The following is a 19,194-nucleotide window of genomic DNA, read 5'->3' as shown; positions in this document are numbered from 1 at the left end:
TTGAATTTGGGAGTTATTTTTCTCTGTTTCAGCTGTAAGCTATTCTTCAAAAATTAAAAAAAAAACTACAGAAGCAAAGAAAACAGCTATGGCTGAGACATCTGAATATTTTTTGTTGTTGTTGTTATTTCTGCACAGAAGACAGTGGACTTCTGTAAATGATAACGTCAGGATTTACAAGTGGAAAAGTCTAAAATTCAGAAATATAAATGATGAGATGGCTTAGATGTGGTTTTCAGTTAAATGGAATGGATATGACCCCCACCCCCCACAGGACAACTAACACTTACTAATTGGTCATGAGGGGACCAACCTGCACTATCTGCTTTCAGTTGCCTTCTCCACACGCAAAGGAAAGCAACCGGCTTAGCATTCACTCACTTTAATGGCTGCAGAATGGCCAGGTTACAAACCTGAATGGAGCTCGACTCTTCTCACTAATGACTTTTAACACATGTCTTTAGGTCTTCAGAGTCATTTAGCAAGCATTCTGCTTGGCAAAGACCTCAGGCAGATGGAAGCTATAGACTGAACACACAAGCCAGAATCAAATGGACTGGAAGAACCAGGAGACTTGTGGCTCTGAGGAATGTAATTCATGCAGAAAAGCCTTGTCAGAGCAGGGCCAGGGAACCTCGTGGGAAGAAAGCAAAACAAACAGTCCAACAAAGAAAACAAAGACTGGCCAATGGCCTTTTCTAAAGCCTGAGTACACTGAGACTTCAGTGGGTGCCCACGAAAAGACTGCATCAAAGAAGACCCTTGCAAAGCAAATAGACCTAGGAAGAAGGCTTCCCTCCCTCTACACACGGGGGAGGGGCTGCACTCTGCCTTTCCTTCCCATTCAACCTCTTCTTTCAAGGCAAATTTCTCTTCCCCATAAACAGAAGCAGCAAACAGTGACCCACACAACCCAAGTCTCTACTTAGGCTGAAGGGTGGAAAGGTGGAGAACTCAGCCTGAGTTCGTTATGATGCAATGGACATTTGCTTCGGATCACAGAATGAAACCACAAAAGCGAGCACGTGACAAGGCAGCCAGGTCAGATCCCTACCGCCTGCTGGCTACCTTTCAAGAATGGGGAGTCACTTCTGAAATGTTCAAGGACTTGCAGAGAGTATACGAGTACAACTGTGTCCTTTCTGCAGTGGCGAGTGACATGCACTAAGGCACATAGCAGCTCCTGAAGCAGGTCTTCCCTGCTTTTCGTCCCACAATCCTTCTACTTCCAGAGAATCTTGAGATGGGAGAACATTCCTTCTATGCAATGACTGGATGTACTACTGAGGTGGGATTTTTCTCTGTATTCTGTGATTACCATTGGTTAACAAAGCAACTGCTTTGGGCCTATAGCAGAGCTATAGGGGAACAGAGCTAGGTGGGGAAAACTAAACTGAGTGCTGGGAAAAAGAAGGGCGGAGTCAGAGAGAAGCCTTGGAGCCACAGCCAGAGAGAGATGCTGGGAACTTTACCCAGTAAGCCACTGCCACATGGCGATACACAGATTAGTGGAAATGGGTTAAATTAAGATGTAAGGGTTAGCCATTAAGAAGTTAGTACTAATGGGCCAAGCAGTGATTTAATTAATACAGTTTCTGTGTGTTTTTCGGGACTGAGCAGCTGGAAACCAACAAACGGCCTCCTAGTACATAATACTACAACAGACATAAAAACTCAAATCTGAGGTGCCTAGACTTTGATCATTTAAATAAGATTTAAAAACTTCAAGCTGACCTCTTTACTTTTCCTGACTACTTCCAGCAAAATGGAAGACCATGCAGGCTTTGAGTGGGCATACTGTGTGTGCATGTATATAAGTACATGTATATAGTAATATAATGAAGACCTAAAAGATACCAACCTAACATACTGTGGGTGTCTGTGTATATGTGTGTGTATAATAATATAATGAAGACTTATAAGAGAGCAATCTAACATACTATGTGTCTGTGTGTAAATGTTTGTAGTAATATAATAAAGGCCTGTAAGATAGCAACCTAACATCAAAGGTCACATAACACTAATATGATCTACATAATTTAAAATTGATTGTTGTAGCCCCAGCAGGTAGGATGTGATCAACCGGAGTACTCATGAGGAGTCAGATCGCCTGTTAGGGCTTAGGTTTGTACACTGGAAATTCCCCCAGATGTTTGCAGTGCATTCTGAAAACAGTTCACACTAGAAATATGGGGAATTTGTTCTTTGGGAGAGCTGGAGTTTGGTTTTTTAGTAAAAAGCAGTTTATAGTAAGCGAGCAGAGCTTTCCTCACATGCAACATAAATCATAGTAACATGTTTCAGTGATTTCTACTGTCAATGGGGGAAATAATTTCCGTGGCTCCTTCCTCCCAGCTCCAGGATAGGACATAATGTTTGTATATGGCTGTTTTAGATATTATCTGCACGCATTTCAATGAGACTATGACTCTCCTCCCAGGAAGTAAAAGGTGCATGTATCCATGTGACATAGCCCCTGTAAGCTAAGCCCTTGCAACCTGGAGTGACTCAAACCAGGCCACCAGGCACCTAAGAAACAATTTACTGGGGTAGGCCTGGAAGTGAAGGACTGTCTACAGATGAATCTTCTAAAACATCTTTAGAAATTCATGGGGCCACACTTTCTATGGGTTTACATGTGTATCAGTCCTAGAAAACACCAACTTTTGGGAATCATCACCAGCTCTGGCTCTAATTATCCTCTCCTCTTCCACACAGATCCCTGAGCCTTGTGGGGAGGGCTGTGATAAAGACAACCCATTTAGGACTCAGTGCTCCAAAGTCTCTCACTCTTCATGCATTGTGCAGTTGAGGGTCTCTGTGTTAATTCCCATCAATAGTAAGAAGCTTAGCCAGACAAAACCCCAGCAGGGAGAAGTGGGCACAAAGTCCTACCCCTAACCGAGAAGCCATTTGCAATTGAGACCTGCTGGGAGAGGGAACATCAGTTTTCTCCAGTGGAGTGATGCTGACTATAATATACTCCAGAGCAAGCCTCATGCTTAGGAGTAGTTGACAACACAAAGCAGTCATCAGCTTCTTTTTGTTGGGTTTTGTTTTGTCTGTTTGTTTAGTGTGCCTTTTTGTTTGTTTTGTTTTGGCTTGGTGGCTTTTTTCCCCCCTTTTCTTTTTCCTATTCTTTTGGAGAGACAGAATATGAAGTTGTTGGTAGGGTATCTGGGAAAAGCAGAGGGAAAGGAAAGATATGAACAAAATATATTATATGATTTTCTTTACAAATAAAGACGACTCCTCTTACTGCAGAAGAAGTGTGATTCACTCTAGTGCTTGCTCAGATCTTTAGACTGAAGCCAAGCCTGTGTTCCTGTAACAGTCCCAAGTGAAAACTTCATGCTATGAATCTGTCCCTCCAGTTGTAGAGCAAAGTTTCAAGTACCTGTGATTTTTAAACATCTGAGATGTCACTTAATCCATAACATTAGGCTAGCTTGTAGCTTTGGGTCACAAACATTCATGTTTTGCTTTACTGGAATACACCTTCATGCTCTATGGCAGCTCCCGCCCTGAAATCTTTTCTTTTCTCCTGCTAATGTAGACAAAAGGGACAGAAAACTCAGGCTACAGAGATGGCTCGATGCAGGTTAGCTTTCAGAATGCTGAAGGCAAAGTAAGCTACATCACCTACATCTCCAGGAATCTACAATAATGACTGCCCTGGCAAGACCTGCCCACTGGTGCAACAAGGGCACAAACATCACGGGAGCTTCTGATTAGATTTAAGTCTCATTCCACAAGATGAAACCCATACAGGCACATTATCAGGGAAATAACCTATGGCCAAACAAGTCATGGACCCTAGGGGAGTACCTACCCACTATTTATATGACTAAACAGACATAGTATTAAACTGATTCCTAATGACTTACCATTATACCCATAGATCAATGAATCTCTCAACCTTCATCTGAGAAACTTGCATTTGCAGTAAATGGTATTTTAACCTAGAGACCCATAACTGGCCATCTAGTAGAGAATAAGAGATGTCAGAATGCTCAGCACCCCAGAGAACATACATTTCATCCTCCCCCTGCCTTCCTCCGCCCATCCGGGATCAAAGATCACTGTAGAAACTGGGGTAGAAAGAGTGAACGCAGCGCCAATGGATGACTACAAGGTAAGCTCGTCTTCTGGACAAAGCAGGGCAGCTGTGCATATGAGCTCACAGCACTCGCTAGAGCATGCCAAGACCTGTGCATACCCAAGCTAACTAAACATCAGCATAGAGAGCAGAGCTGTGCACACAATCCCAGCTCCTGCTGTGGAGCTACCAGAATCTGTTAGATGCTGCGAGACACAGACACCGTGTTCCTTAAGAGAGTGGCTCCTGGTGAACCACCCACATATTCTGGTCTTGGGGAGGAGGGGAAATCAAGTTGAATGGGTGTGAATCTAGGAAGTTAGGCAAAAGGAGTAAATTATAATCCAAACATGCTACAGACTCAAAGAATACATTTTTTTTTAAAGTTAAAAACAAAGTTCTTTTAAATAAGTACAGAGGGGCGAGGGATCACTAGATCAAGCTTTGTACTTGGTGTTTTCGGCTTGAGAGTGTGCTGTTGTTTTGTCTGCTTTTCCCCTGAATTTTAAAACTTGGTGCACCTTCACGATTCCATCCAGCGAGGGCAAAACCAAATTGCAATGTAAGCATGCCCATACCTGCTCTGGTAGGAAAAACAAAATTATGTATTAAAAAGATTATGTATCCAAATGTTTCACCAGAGCTCCCTGACACATGCTGTGTAAAAACAGGCACATTCTCAGCTACTCATTCCTTTTAGCCAGCCTGGATCATCTAAGAGGCGATACTATTGCTAATTTGGCATTTAGTATTCAAAGAGTTCACAAGTCATTACTAGAAACATATCTGCTAACATTTTATTTTCCTGGTGACTGAATTTCCCTGGGGGCAGGTATGGGGATACAACAGTAACAAGAATGAATGACAGGCAGCCCTGTGTTCGGGGCACTTGGTTCCCCAGGGAAAGGACTTAAATGAACTTGCTGGGCAGCTAGAGGAAACGGCCTGTCTTTGGTTAGTGCAAAGTGCGCTCTTATGGCTAAGAGAAGGATGGACCCATAGAAGCCCTGTCCTCAGCTCCAGTCGGGGCAGCACTTGCGTTGTGAAACTCACTTCTAAGTGTCTTCCTGTGGAGATAAATTTTGTTAAAGTTCAATTTTATAGAACTCAAATTTTGAAAACTAAATAAAAGGAATGCAGTCAATTTCTGTTTTCTTTGAAGGCAAGCTTAACATGAGTGGAAGCATTGTACTCAAAGAAAAAAGTCGGTTACAGTCCAGTACCTCCCAGGCCCCCACAACAGGTTTGACAGCAGCCTCTATAGAGTCGGCAGCTTCCGGTTCAGTGACCGTGAATGCCTCAGTCAATATCTGCTCCGGACCGTGTTGCTGAGCGCAGCACAAAGAACACAGGAATTTTTTCCAAGAAGCAGCCGCTCGGGCTCTGTGAATGTATGCTGTAATTAGGGCCTGCTTTCTCTGCAACTGAGGAGGAGATTCAATATTTCAGTCATTAGAAACACTGCAAAGCAGAAGTATTACACCTTTTGAATACAATCTGTTTCGTGTTCGACTCTTAATGTCAAGTTAAACGTGTATTGGCTGATCAGAATTTATGATGCCTACCTATCAAAATTTTGAAAAGTTTAGCAGGTGACAGTCCCATATTCAAGCCAACAATGGGGACCGTCTGTGAAGGTCAGAGAGAAACGGATCCTGAGGGTTCTAAGACTTTTCTGCTTGCTTTGAAAAACCACAATCAACCATTTCACTTATATTTTGAACTGAAACAAAGTACAGTTAAAACTCTCAGGCACAGAACGGAAGCGGCTGAAAGTTCAGGAGAACTACAATGTGCAGCCCTAGATGCAGCAGCGAACAGTGAGCCTGGAGGGGGCGCTGTTTTAGAACAGGGCTAGCTAGCAACACTAGCATTCAGGTTTCTCAGATCCTACTTTCTCCGCTACAGTTACTCACCTATGCCCTTACTGTTAGAAGTCGCTGGAGAAACAGTACACAGTGAATGTCACTGTGTCCCAATGGAACTGTACTGAGAAACACAGATGGTGGGCCAGCCTTGGTCTAGGGGCCCCACACTCATTCAGGTGGCTGCTCCCGGTAGAACTTGGTAACAAGACATCCAGACAGGAAGATAAACGTGAGGAAGCAAGCTGAGTATCTGAACGAAAGACGTTCCAGGCAAATAAACACTGAGACTAAGTTAGCGAAGCCTGAGGCCTGAATTCTATTGGATGTACCTAAATAAGTGTTGGTTACTAATGCGTGTTTTAACGCAGACTTGTCAAAAGTCATTAGATGTACCACACCTGTGGCTGGATATGTAAACTGTCCTGTCAGCCTCACATTCTACAGCACTGTGCACTGAACATGTATGAAGCTTTTACGGCACTCCTCCGTACTGTCATGTGTTCATCTTAGCATGCTGCAGAAACCATTATCAGGTGCCCACACATCCCACAGGCAATTGATAGAATTAGTTAAGTAAAACCAAGGCCTGCAAAGTGCATGGCGTTCATTTTTACGAGCAGAGCAAGGAATGTGTAGTCTATTCCCTAAACTAAAAAAAAATATAGGCTTGGCCCACTAGAAAAAGCTGTCTGTGTTACGTTTGGATGCCCATAAGCTTAAAATGGGCTAATTATAAAACCTCCATCATAGGACTGTTTTAAGTATAACACCAGATAATTACGGAAAGCCTTTAAAACTGTAAGTCATCACCATTGGCTGTGGTCATTATTATGTATTTTTTTTCTCATGCAAACTCTGCTTCTTTTGTGCTTTATCCATGGAATTCTGATATTTGTAATATAACTAGTGACCCAATTGCAAGGAGACAGCAGATCTCTGCAGCAGTAGCTGACTATGGAGGGATCAGCTTGGCCGTGAGAAGCCTTTAACCATTGCAAGAGAAACTTGTAAATAGAATCTCAGCAATCAAGCATTTTGATTTTGCACTCCTGAGTGTGCTAACTTTGCCAGCATGAGGAAACATACTCTAACAAAATGAAACAAATGAAAATAAAGAGAAAAAATGGCAGCAGCCTAACAAACAACAGTGCATTGTCAGCATTAGAAACAATTACTTGAGAGCTACAGTGGGTAGGGCACGGGCTCAGTCATGCCTGTGCACGGAACTAAACAGTCGTTGCCTTGAGAGATGCAATGACGACCTAGTTTTTTACCTTTTCTACGTGGGAAGGTGGGGTACTTCTGTTGCTACAGTGCTCAGTGTAATCTGATGCTATTACATGTTACCAGTCTCAGAGTCATCTATGGCAGATCCAAACACTGGATCATATATAGAAAATACTTTTCTTTCTTCATTTTAAATTACACTATTAAAATATTCCAAACCAGCTACGCCCCAAATACAAGATTTTTCTAATTTGCCATTATCTTAGCGAAGTATTCCCTCAGAATGGAGCGAAACCACTGTTTTGCATATGTACCCATCATAAAGATTTAAGTAAGGGGCCAGGCTGAAAGCTTCTTTTAAAGAAATATGTTGCGCACGCCCAATAAACATATTTAGCACTAAGGAGATGCTGAGTTCAGTGATGCAGGAGACTAGCAGGCAGAGTAGTAGCCCTGGTCATCTACTTAACGGTTTCTTCCTCTAGATAGTTACCATAATGGTCTATCTTCTCTTGCACTCTCTCCCTCCGGGAAGTAATGAATGCAATCATTCTCCAAACTTGATGCTCACCTTCTGCTCTCAAGCTAAAAGGCTGTCTAATCATGGGGGGAGGGGGACCTTCCTGTCCCAGTGTACTCTATTTCAAAGCTTATATGAATGCTCTTCCCTGTACTTCTTCTCCAGGCAGCGGGAGGTGGGCCACTTCTTGTGAAAAGAATAGCTCTTCTCAGAGTGATTGCAAGGAGCTGGGTAGCCTCCATGTAAGCCACCTTTACTCAAGGAAAGGCACCAGTAGAGTGCTGGCTTCTCACAGGACAGAAAAGAGAAAGCAGCTTCTCTAAAGGCATCAGTAGAGTAGAAGGTGACACATACCACTGTCCTGTGCTGGCTGGAGATGCAGCCTATTGAGGTGCTATTCTCACCCACAGCACGAGGCAAGCAGAGCGCTCAGTTCCACTGGCAAGAAGAACAGATCAGTGGGGCTTGAATTATTGCAGTGGATTAGTAACTAAGGACTCAGCTTTGAAAAATGAATTGCGGATCTCAGTATAAAGTAAAGGAGAGTCCAACACCTAATTCATACTGGTTCATGAATGAGAAAAACTTAGATCAAAAGAGTTTTTACCCCAAAACATCCTGGGAGCCCTAAATGAATGTGAATGAAATCATACTGGAATTCAAAACACTTTATAATTTGGGTTGCTAAAAATACATCATGTCTAGTTTTAAAAAGAAGTGTGATCAAGTAAGTTCCAACGCTTAAAACGCACACACGCTCAAAATGCAAGAGCACATTCTTCACTGCTGGAGAAAACAGTCACTTGAAAATGCGAGTGTATTCCCGAGGAGCACGATATAATCAACCAACTGTCTACATTTTCAAAGAAGCTTTTAAGACTGGTAGTAAGCTGTAGGCTAGGGAGCTTCAAGGCCCACAGAATCCAGTGTGCGATTGCAGGCTTTGCTCTGATACAGAGAGATGTAAACAACTGAAGCCAGGAAAGCGAGAGAAGACTGAACAGAATCCCACATGCACTGGTGCACCGTGAGTCTGGCTCGGGTTTACCACTGAGGCACCAAACCAGTTCAGTAATAGGCTATGCAGACTTTGGTGTTTCCCCTAAAAATACTGTGTTTCCCTGTACATAAACTCTGTGTTCATAACAATCAGAGAAAGAAAGAGACATTCCATTGTCAGGCATTGTCAGGTGGGCACACAGCCTGGTGAATTTACTCAGAACACCTCAGAAGATGAGGAAAGAGATCTCATAGTCAGTGCTTAGGAACCTATTTGAATGTCATAAACATGATGCAGCAACTGTCCGTTTCATAAAACAATTTATTGTGACAACCTATAGACAGAGATGATATCTATGCCATGACTCACCTATTTACTATACCTTTTTAATTTAAACTTATGATTTTTGAGCTAAAAGAAATACCGATATATCTTATATTCTTTCCAGCACTGTATTTCAGTCCTTTTAAGTTTCTATACTTGAGCTACCCTGCTCATCCATAACGTGAGGATAACCATGCGGAAGCAAGGAGGTGAGCTAAAGGCATTTCAGATCACCAGCTCGGCTTTTAAACATAAGCTGACATATCTCCGTACATATTTATAAGGCTCCTTGGTTATTATTAGGCTGTAATTGCAGTTGTTCTAACACCTAATAAGCCATGGTTGGAAAAACAAAAGCAGGTTAATTTGTGATTTCCTCTACTCATTCAGAGGCAAATTAAGTGTCAAACAGCTAATACAGAACATATTTCATTTTATGAGATTTTAATTTAATTCTGCACCATATCATTGATGCCTTAATATAGGGTGGTTTATCTAAAAAGAGGGGCAATTTATAAATCTTTTCAATAGAATCTTTAATGATGGAATATGATAGCATAATTACCGCAGTGCCTGACATCCTTCGGAACACTGGTCTGTCAGCGTTTCCATCAACACAGGCCCTTGTTTTTCAGAGACTTATAATTTGGTTTCTCAAGTTGGCACCAGAAGAACAATTGTGTTTACAAAATAATGAGAATATCTCCAAGTTTTATCTTCCTGTAATTAAAAATGTTCACTCTAAAAGCTCACTTGATTTCATTTTCTAGAAGCCAATTAAAGGCAAGCATTTTGGCATTTCAAATTCTGGAAAAGATACCTTTTTATTTTACAGTTACTACTTTAAAGATTTGGGTATATGGGCCACATTTGCTGTCGACACACTCAGCTTTAACAGTCGCAGGTGTGCCCTTATCACCTGTCATGACTACAGGCTGTTGGGGTCATCAAGGAGAAAGGCCAGAAGAAACCTGGTGCCTGGGTTCACTAACCTTAAGCACGTGTTTGGAGAGCCAACCTTTGCAAAATATATACAAGATTGTTCTTTTATTGAGTGAGCCCTTCCTGCAATGCAGATAGCTTCATTTCAATATGTGAAAGGACCACACCATGGTGAATTTTGCTAGAGTCTATGGCACAAGTGAGTGGCAAAACCAAAACTCAGCCACCATCTCAAAGCCTGGAGCGGCCTGCCTGGCTGTTCACTGAACCCCATTTCCATGTCTTTCTGCCCATATGCTGAGACCTTTCCACAAACTAGCAAAGAGCACTGACAATTCCTAAGCAAGCAAAAAGAAAATCACAGCAATATTTGGGTACACACGGGATGCTATAGACACAGCCTCCTGGATAATATGAACGTGAGCCACAGATCACAATGTCGACGACAATGCCAAGAATGTCATGCTACAAAGGCATGGAGATGTGACTTGCTCGAACTCCTGGAGCCCACGTTTTCAGCTCATTATCTACCCAGGGATTGGCTAAGACAAGCAGAAGTGGAACAGTCCCAGAGAACTACAGACATGAGGTCCCTGTTCCACACCCACAGCCACAGCATTCTATCGGAACCCTCAGAACTGTCAACCAGCCTTCCAACACAACTTCTTGATAATTATACATACAGGCTGTGCTGCTCAAGAACAATTTAGTTGATTACTGCTTAAGTATCTTAAAACTTGGCTGACAAAGTAGAAAGTACGAGGATCTAAAAAGCCCAGCCCAGAGTCATAGCTGAAGAAAAAGCCCAAGGTCAACTCACAGCTCCTCCAGACATGACTTAACCTTATCTGTGCCATTGCCTTTGTTAAGAACCCAAGCACGGCCTAGAATACGTAACAGGGGCTATAGGAAGCTTTGTTGTTACTATAACTCTGTCAGAGAACCAATAGGTGGACTTGTAATTGATAACCTATTTGAATTTACTTCTAGGATGAACTACAAAAAACCCAGAGGAAAGAGTTCGGTATATTATTTGAGGTCAGTTAAAAATATTTCTGTAGAACATGGTTTTTGAATGAGTGAAGAACTCCCAGATTCCATAGAAAATCTGATTACATCACTATATCAGAAAGACTCAGATGTGGGCTAAACTAGGCATCTTTGTCTCTAACATATTGTGTGATCTAGACACAAAGACTGAACCCCTTCTGAGATCCATGTGGTCCCATCCATAGCATAGGGGTTCTGTAAGACCAGGAGAGCTACGTGTCACCTTGAAAACTCACAATTACAAATCCACTTCCCTTTGTGTAGGAGAAAGCTGGTCCTTTGGTTTTATGTGAGTGTATTTTTAGCAGGCTTCAGAACCCTGTAAATACTTGCTAGCATTCCAGTAAAAGTCAGAAGAAGAATAAGTCATAAGTTCCTGCCTTCTCCCTCTGTGAATACCCACTTCTGCAATACTCACATAAGTCTCCATGCAGATTTATTACTCACCTCCAGGCAAATATGAACTGAAATTACAATTCAGTAATGGGAGATGGATCCAAAAAACGGTTGGTAAAATATTATATGTGTACTTGGGCATGCAGTTAGGACTGTTAATATCAATTAATTCTGTTCACAGAGGAGGACTTGTTTTAAAACAACTTCATTTTTCTTCTGTATACCATATAATTACACAGCTGTAACTAATAGTCAGAGAGGGGCAATCTAGCATCTATATAACCAGTGTTATTCTTCAAAGTATTATTCGTGCTTTTCTAACTCCACTATCTCAGAACAGAAGGTGATTATTACATATGACTACATGTGTACCAAGGCCATTAGCGGGGAAGAGCCCCTCCCAGAGAGTTTGTCCAATCATTACAGTATATGACAGTTTTCTGGATGGTACTAAAGAACAATGGCCTGGTAGTTTGTAAATCCACGAGTCTTTTTCTTTCCCCTCAAAACCAAGTGAGACAATATTTCCATCAGATTTTCTTTTTCCTTTTATTATCACAACATTCTTTTCTTTTATCCTACATGAACCATGTGTTCAATCACATTTGTCATTTTGTTTGGGTGACATTCTCATCAATCACGTGACTGTTAGCATTATGGGTCATGGGGACTCTGAAAATCCTCCAAAAAAACATTTTGTTTTGATTCACTGTAATCCTTTGGTCAGAACTTTCATGTAACAAAAATTTTAGCATGTAGAACTTCAAACCTAAATCACAACCAAACATATTGTAAGTGGTAAACTTCCACTTTTGTAAGGTTTAACTTTAACCCTTTAACTTTAAGTTTATAACTCACATTATATGAGAGAGCTGTCTGTCTCTCATCATTGAAATATTCAGAAAACAGTGGCCAGCTAAAGCATGTGACAGGCATCCTCAGAAAGCTCAAGGTCTGATTCAGTGAGTCTAGAAACAGGCAGAGCTTTGCTAGGCTTTAAGAGTAACATCTTAAACTGCCATTGCACCTTCAAAGCCCAAAAGACATGTATTAAGAGTCCCGAAGCCATAAAAGCCAGTATTTAGGTCCATTTTATTAATGAGTAACGTTTTAATACTTACACATGTAATGGAGGAATAGGAGATGGATCATAATGGTAACGGCCCTCATGATGTCTGGCATCAATTGGTACAGGAGGATGGAAGGCAGGGAAAAGATGAGGAGGGTCTGAAAAGGAAAGAAAGCACACCTTACATAAAACGATTACTTTGGAGATATCATTTTAACTCAGGACAACGTCACTGCATGGAATGTCTTTTTAAAAATTTCAGGAGTTGAGACCAAAGAGATGACTCCGAGGACTTGCTGCTCTTGCAGAGGGACCCAAGTTTGATTCCTAGCACCCAGGCCCAGTGGCTGAAAAGCACTTCTAACTCCATTTCCAAGGGATCGAACACCTGTGCGTGGCTTCCATGGGTTCCTACAGTCATGTGTACGTAGCCCCATAAAGACACACACAATATACATAACAAAAACAATATAACTTTACCAGTGAATTTCTCTGATAATTACTAGAAGCTAATGAAGAGGTTCACTGATATATTGTAGAAATATGACCAGGCAAATAATATATGCTTGCTCTGGAGAAAGTAGAGCCTATGAATGTATCTAATACCTTACCAGAAAAGCAAGAAAGGGAAGAAGAGCATGGCTTCCTACCCTGGAAGGAAGGCTTCCCAGAGGGAAGGCAAGCGGGAGACATAAAACCAGGAAGAAAACTATACTGTCAAGTGAAATTTTAAATGAACGCATTACAACATATTGATGCATTAGTGTCATGCCCTTGGTATTTTTAAAGGTGTCTTTCCCATGGTTTCTGCTGGGATCTATGTATATACAGTCATATATATTTACAAGGTTCTAAAAAAATTAAATGCATGTTTCCCTTTCTTTGTTCCAACACCAGGGTAGTCAAAGTTCATCTTTTCCAGAAGAGGCCCATGGACCTGACTGGGAGTGATGATCAGATCCACCCTGCTTCATCTTAGAAGGAGATGGAAGGTGGGATTCTACCCTTCCTCACATCCTATCCATCAGCTGCTAGGTCCTGTATATGTGTTCTACTTTTACATAACCTCCTTACCCAAATTTACTTGTACCCGTTGTCTCTGAAAGTCTGAAAATAAAGTTTTATTTAAAATATAGTGATCTGCTATACAAATTGAAGAGAACTTAAATGGGTTGTATAACTAGAAGTATGACTGATAGTTTGCACTAATGTTTTATCCAAGTTCCAAGGAATAAAACAAAAGAGACTAAAACCTGTCCCTTTAGCACTAGTGCTAAGTGACATTACAGCAAATATGCCAGGACGTGATCCCTGAATGTGGCCCTTGAGCAACGACAGTCACCCACCACAGCAGAAGCACACACAGCTCAGCACTCCCGGGGACTGACATCTTAGAACGGTTCTTCATGGATTCTGAAGATTATAATTAGCAAGCTTAAAGGCAAGTCAAACATGGTCAGTCAGCAGGTTTGGGGCATCCAGACCAGTCACTGGAAGGTACAGAACCAGGCAACAAGGACTGGGAAACTGCACCAAGCACAGTAGACACGTGTGTGAACTGCACAGTCAGCAATGATGTATCCCGACTAAGAATGCCAAGTCGTAAACGTTAAGTGGACACGGTGACTATTTCACTGTTGCTGAATCCGGATGAATTTCATTTCATCCCCTCCAGATCCACCCAGTTCTCATTTTATCCTCAATATAGCTTTTAGAATGTAAGCTGTGCTCCTTTTTGGAGGGGTTCTCCTTGCGGCCTTCCTTTAAAGACATAAGAGGGAAAAACTGTGTGTATGCAATGAATCAATACACGTGGCCCACCAAGGAGGGGCCCCATCTTCACTCGTATCCTGCAGTGTTCAAAACCTAGGAAATAGCACAAGAGGTCTACAAAACAGCAATGTCGCTTATTTCATGAAAATTTGCTATACTACGAAGCAAGAAGGGAGTGAGCAGCATAGAAGCAGAGAAGGAATGAATTTGGAATTATCAAGTCAGTGTCACTGTGGCATCATGAAGTTCATCAGGTGGGGTTATATGTGATCACTTGCCATTTCTCACAACACATAAGTACACATGCCAAACAATGACTGTATTTTAGCAATTAGTTATCAAAGGATGTAAGCCAGTTCTCCCATAACACAAGCATCATTCAGCTTGCTTAGTTTGCGTGTACGGAAGAAGTTTATTCAGTCAAGTGGCGAATTCACTGTTACTCTTAACTCAGCAATCCTGAGATGAAAAGCCACCACACGGAAAATCAAAACGTCTTAATTTATCTAACAAGTTTTGGTGGAAGTTATCTTATGCATCCTCCTTAAGACAACATGGAACTAAATGGAACAGTCTTTGAGACTAGTTGGAAAGTCTGCCAGGTTCTCACTAAGTGTGCCTGAAACTTTGATTTTTGAAAGAAACCCACACTAATCACAATCAAATCCAGGATAAAGACAGGTGATCATCAAATATGGGCAGTCTCCCGTTTCTTTCCGCACCAAAACAGGCCTGACTCTGCAGCACCCCACCCCACCCCACCCCATGTGTGCCACCATTCTCAGAAATGAAAGACACATTTAATAGAACTGTGCAGGAATTACACAATCATAAAGTATGGCTCACTTCTGAAGAGCTTCTCACACACGCCTGTCTCGGGTGGCACTGTGACAACTGTCGGACCTGGAATGTAAGAGTTTCAGCCCCTTATGTGCTGGTTCCTGACTATACTGTTAACATTAATCCACCAGATAAGGGGATGGTAAGTGCATTTTGTTCTTTCCCTGTGGGTGCAACTACAAATTATGACGAAATTCAATACGATGTTTTAGACATGAAGTGTATAAATGTACCCATATTTAATGACTACCTCCCATATCCAAGAAATAAGTCATTACCTTTTATATGCGTCTGTCTAATGAAGCTGCGGAGACTATGTTCATAGGAAAGGAACCAAACCGTGAATCCAGTAAAATCAGGAGTGCCTACTGAGTGTCACAGTCTCTTTCCTATGACAACGTACAACACGACTGCTGGCCTTGAAGGCATTTTCCCATCTTGTCATTTTCAAGAAGAGTTTCATTGCAGTTTTAGTCATGGGAAGAAAATATCAGATACAATTATATCTGATGTTTAGTGGTGTTTAGTGAAGTCTGCACCCACTAAGCCTACAGTTTTCTCATTTTGAAAGTTAATTCCAAGTGCATCTTGTAGCTGTTTACAAAAAGCGTTATGCTCAAGGAAACTGAAGTATGAATTCCAGAAATGGATCTAAATAAAGGACAGAAAATTAACAGATGTGGTGTTGTGTGGCCAAAAGACAACCAGCTGTAGTTTAATGGTTTGCAATTCATATGCTTCCCTATTGATTAAGTTTAAACAGGATTTTCTGGGTCACTGAGGACCATGTGAACAATAGTAGCTGTTATTGGTTATTCATGGGAATCACTCCTCTTAAGCCACTTTTTGGGGACTGGTAAAGACAACCCCTCTTTTGAGTCAAAGCAAGCTTGACATAGTCTGCAATGATAAGGAACAGAATACAGGAGAGGCAGTCCTCTAGCATGGGGAAGTGACCGAGATGAGCCCAGCATCCCTCAAAAGACATCCCCGAGTCCACAAATGCTGGCCTCACCTTGCATCTCTGTTTGTTGTTTCTATGCAACAGCAGCACACTCCATCACAGACCCAAAACACTGTCCAAGAAAACCCACAAGACAAGAAAAGGTCCCTGTTGCCAGCAGCCATCCCGAAATCAGCCACCTCGAGGTTTATATTTTACACATGAGCAGCGCAGCTGGGGTGCATCATAACTCAATGTGTGCAATATGTTACAGCGCCTTGGCCATCTTTTGCCCTAGGATGTGACAAAACACTCCGTGACGACTTCTCCAAAGTCAGGTGAAAACTGCTGAAGCAGAAGGAAGTGCCACTAAACCTGGCCACCTCCTATTTATCATACAATTTCCTGACTGATGGGTCCACAAACCAGCTGCTAAGTGCTGTGTACTCTACTGTCAGCAAACTAACGCGCTAAATGGAAGACAGGGAGAATAATGTGCAGAACTGGGAGAATCAATTTTACTGGGAGAATTAAAATTCCAGCAGGTAGGGGTGGGTCGGCAGGGCCCTGGGAAGCAGTGGACTATAAAGAAGCACAGCCGCAAAAATGATTCATTACCGATCCGCACAAGGTTTGACTGTGGTACCAGAGGCCTCTGATAGAAAACAGAGATTTGAAAGGTGTGTCCTACCAGGGCCCTCAGTGCAACGAATAAATAATTGGCTCATATGCCTTTAAATAGACGTGTGTAGTAAAAGTACTGAGCTGGGACGAGTTGTCAACATTCAGTTTCACACTGCCTGTCATCATGCAAAGTATTGGGGGGGTTCATTCGAAACCAGAGGCATTGAGTTTGAAGTCTCTTCACAGGAGCATGGGTTGATCATAAAACCTACGACCAGGGAATAACCAAAGGTATGTGGAGACTGATTTTCAGTTGCAGGCCTCTCCCAAGAAATCATTTTAGTATCCTCAGGCTATCAGATCTCTTCGATGCCATCCTGGGAAACTGTCTTTTAAGGTTCAAAATTTACATACAAAAATTGTAGATTAAAAAAAGAGAGAGATCAAAGTCAACTCAGGCAGTGCCCTGAAGGAGTAATTCACCAAAGGATGCCAGAGTGGCCTGATGGCCCAGGAGGCCATAGATGAGACATCAGCAGAGGGAATGGGCAGGGGCAGAAGTCCTCCTGGTTGATTTAGATACCAAAGTGGTTTGGCTTGGGACTGTTTCAAGACCACATCTAGAAACGCTGTACCTGATGTTAGTGGACCCCGTACCTGCTACCTGCTGTCAATAGAAAGACCATTCTAAGGATGTGTGGGCTTCTGTGCTGAAATCCACTGTGCCAAATTCAGTACAAATCCCCACCTCATGTAAAATGAGGTCTCAAGTTGGGGAGGAGGGAAGAAACAGGGAAGGAAAACAAAAGCAAAGGCAAGAAATGCCACCTACGGAATGGTGCCTCAGACCTTACCACAGCCTCTTTCGAACCTGAGGCATTTTCAGTCACCACCTCTTCCAGGGTCCAGTGGCCTGAGGCAGACACTCTTAACAGCTGACTTCAAGATTCAGAGTGACTCACTACCACAGACCCTCGCTACTCCTGCCTTTGGACAGCATGGCACCCAGGAGGAACTCATCTGGCCCCTCAGGAGACATTCCGGATACTTTATCATAAGCCTTAAGCCTTGGGTAAGAATCTTTGTTTCTCCATGGTCTGCTGAGGGGAATCTAAGTCCTATTGCATATGGGCAGAATAGGCCTGCCGGGTGTCCCTGTAGCATCAACCCACAGAGCACTCCATGGAGCACCACGATCCTGCTCCTCTTAAATGTATGCTGTACAGAGTTTAATGACTATGCATCATGTTTATAGGGCACAAGGTAATGCGGAAGGACGAATAGCATGCACCCAGCAGCTGTAGATGCAGTGTTATGTGACAGTGTTATTTATAATCAATTGACGCAATGTCATGTCATGACAATGTTAAGAAATTGTGGCTACACGTACTATATAAATTGCATAGATATACTCAAAGAAACTGTTTGTCACTTCGTAGCATGGCAGAAGTCTTGACTTGGAAAGCACCTACTACAGAAAGGATCTGGAACTACCAAACAACTAAGCTTCTATAGTAAAGCTTTACAGAAATACTGCCTTGCTTGTTTGTCTACCTATTACCTGTTAGCCACATACACACAACAATGGTAGAACCTTCTAGTCTTATGAGATATAACACAAGGTCCACAAGACCCAAATTTATAGTCAAGATTTGACATACCTGTTAATAGATCATGAGGTAGTTTTCAAAACTTTTTCCAGTTCAGAAAACATGCATAGATTTTTATATACATATGGAGCACGCTTGACTGACATTACAACTACATGGGTAGAACACACTAAATGTCAATCTGCATTGTTCAGAAATATCTGTAGAGTGAAGCTGTTCAGTAACACACCTCTGGCTTTAGCAAAATCTATAAGGAGCAAATTAACTCTTAAGATAAATACAATGACCAGAGTCAACTCTAAATCTATCAAGCTATAATTCACTCATTTGAAAATTTCAAGTTATAAACTAAGCAGAATATGTACAGGTTCACACTGAAGGATGACTAACAAAACCAAAACAAACAAAACACCTACTATTTCTAAAACCCAAAACCTTTTACTTCTAGCAAGTACGTGAAGGTCTATTTATTAATGCCCATGGATAGTTCCCATCTATTCAAATGCCAAGTCTTCACTATTTCTTCTGTGTAAGCACGAAGGCAATTTGAGGTTCATTTAATTGATACTTCAGATCTAACTGCTACCTGCCATGTCATTCCTGTCACATTATAATTCACCTTCTTTGTAGCACTCCAATCCATGCTATGGCCTTTAACAGACATGCATGTAGTTTCTCACAACAAAGTGATGAATGATGCTCTCCATGTGAATTAACAAAAAAAATCTTCAGACTTTATTACCTCAACTGTGTTCTGGGTAGGGAAGAAACGGTTGCTTCTGTTCGTTTCTGGAAACTTCTACCTCCTCTTGTCAGCAGATTTGCAGGCTTCTCATCTCCAGGCCCCATCTACTGGATGCCCAGCGGCATAAAACAAACCACACCTCCCTACAGGCCTCTTGGACTCTC

General features: G+C 41.9%; 1 protein-coding gene across 3 annotated transcripts in view; it reads right to left on the bottom strand.

The window, feature by feature from the left end:
• Nucleotides 1–19,194, bottom strand: part of Gli3 (GLI family zinc finger 3) — a 259,955-nt gene that overhangs the window by 101,837 nt on the left and 138,924 nt on the right. For all 3 annotated transcript variants that reach the window (XM_026788360.1, XM_005365443.3, XM_026788361.1), the window contains one exon: nucleotides 12,548–12,653. In XM_026788360.1, the coding sequence (XP_026644161.1) occupies nucleotides 12,548–12,653 (106 nt within the window). The remainder of the gene's footprint in view (nucleotides 1–12,547; nucleotides 12,654–19,194) is intronic.

The sequence above is a fragment of the Microtus ochrogaster genome, unplaced genomic scaffold (assembly GCF_000317375.1).
Source record: "Microtus ochrogaster isolate Prairie Vole_2 unplaced genomic scaffold, MicOch1.0 UNK2, whole genome shotgun sequence".
Lineage (NCBI taxonomy): Eukaryota > Metazoa > Chordata > Mammalia > Rodentia > Cricetidae > Microtus > Microtus ochrogaster.
The sequence above is the reverse complement of the archived record's forward strand: the minus strand, read 5'-3'. Positions and strand labels throughout refer to the sequence as shown.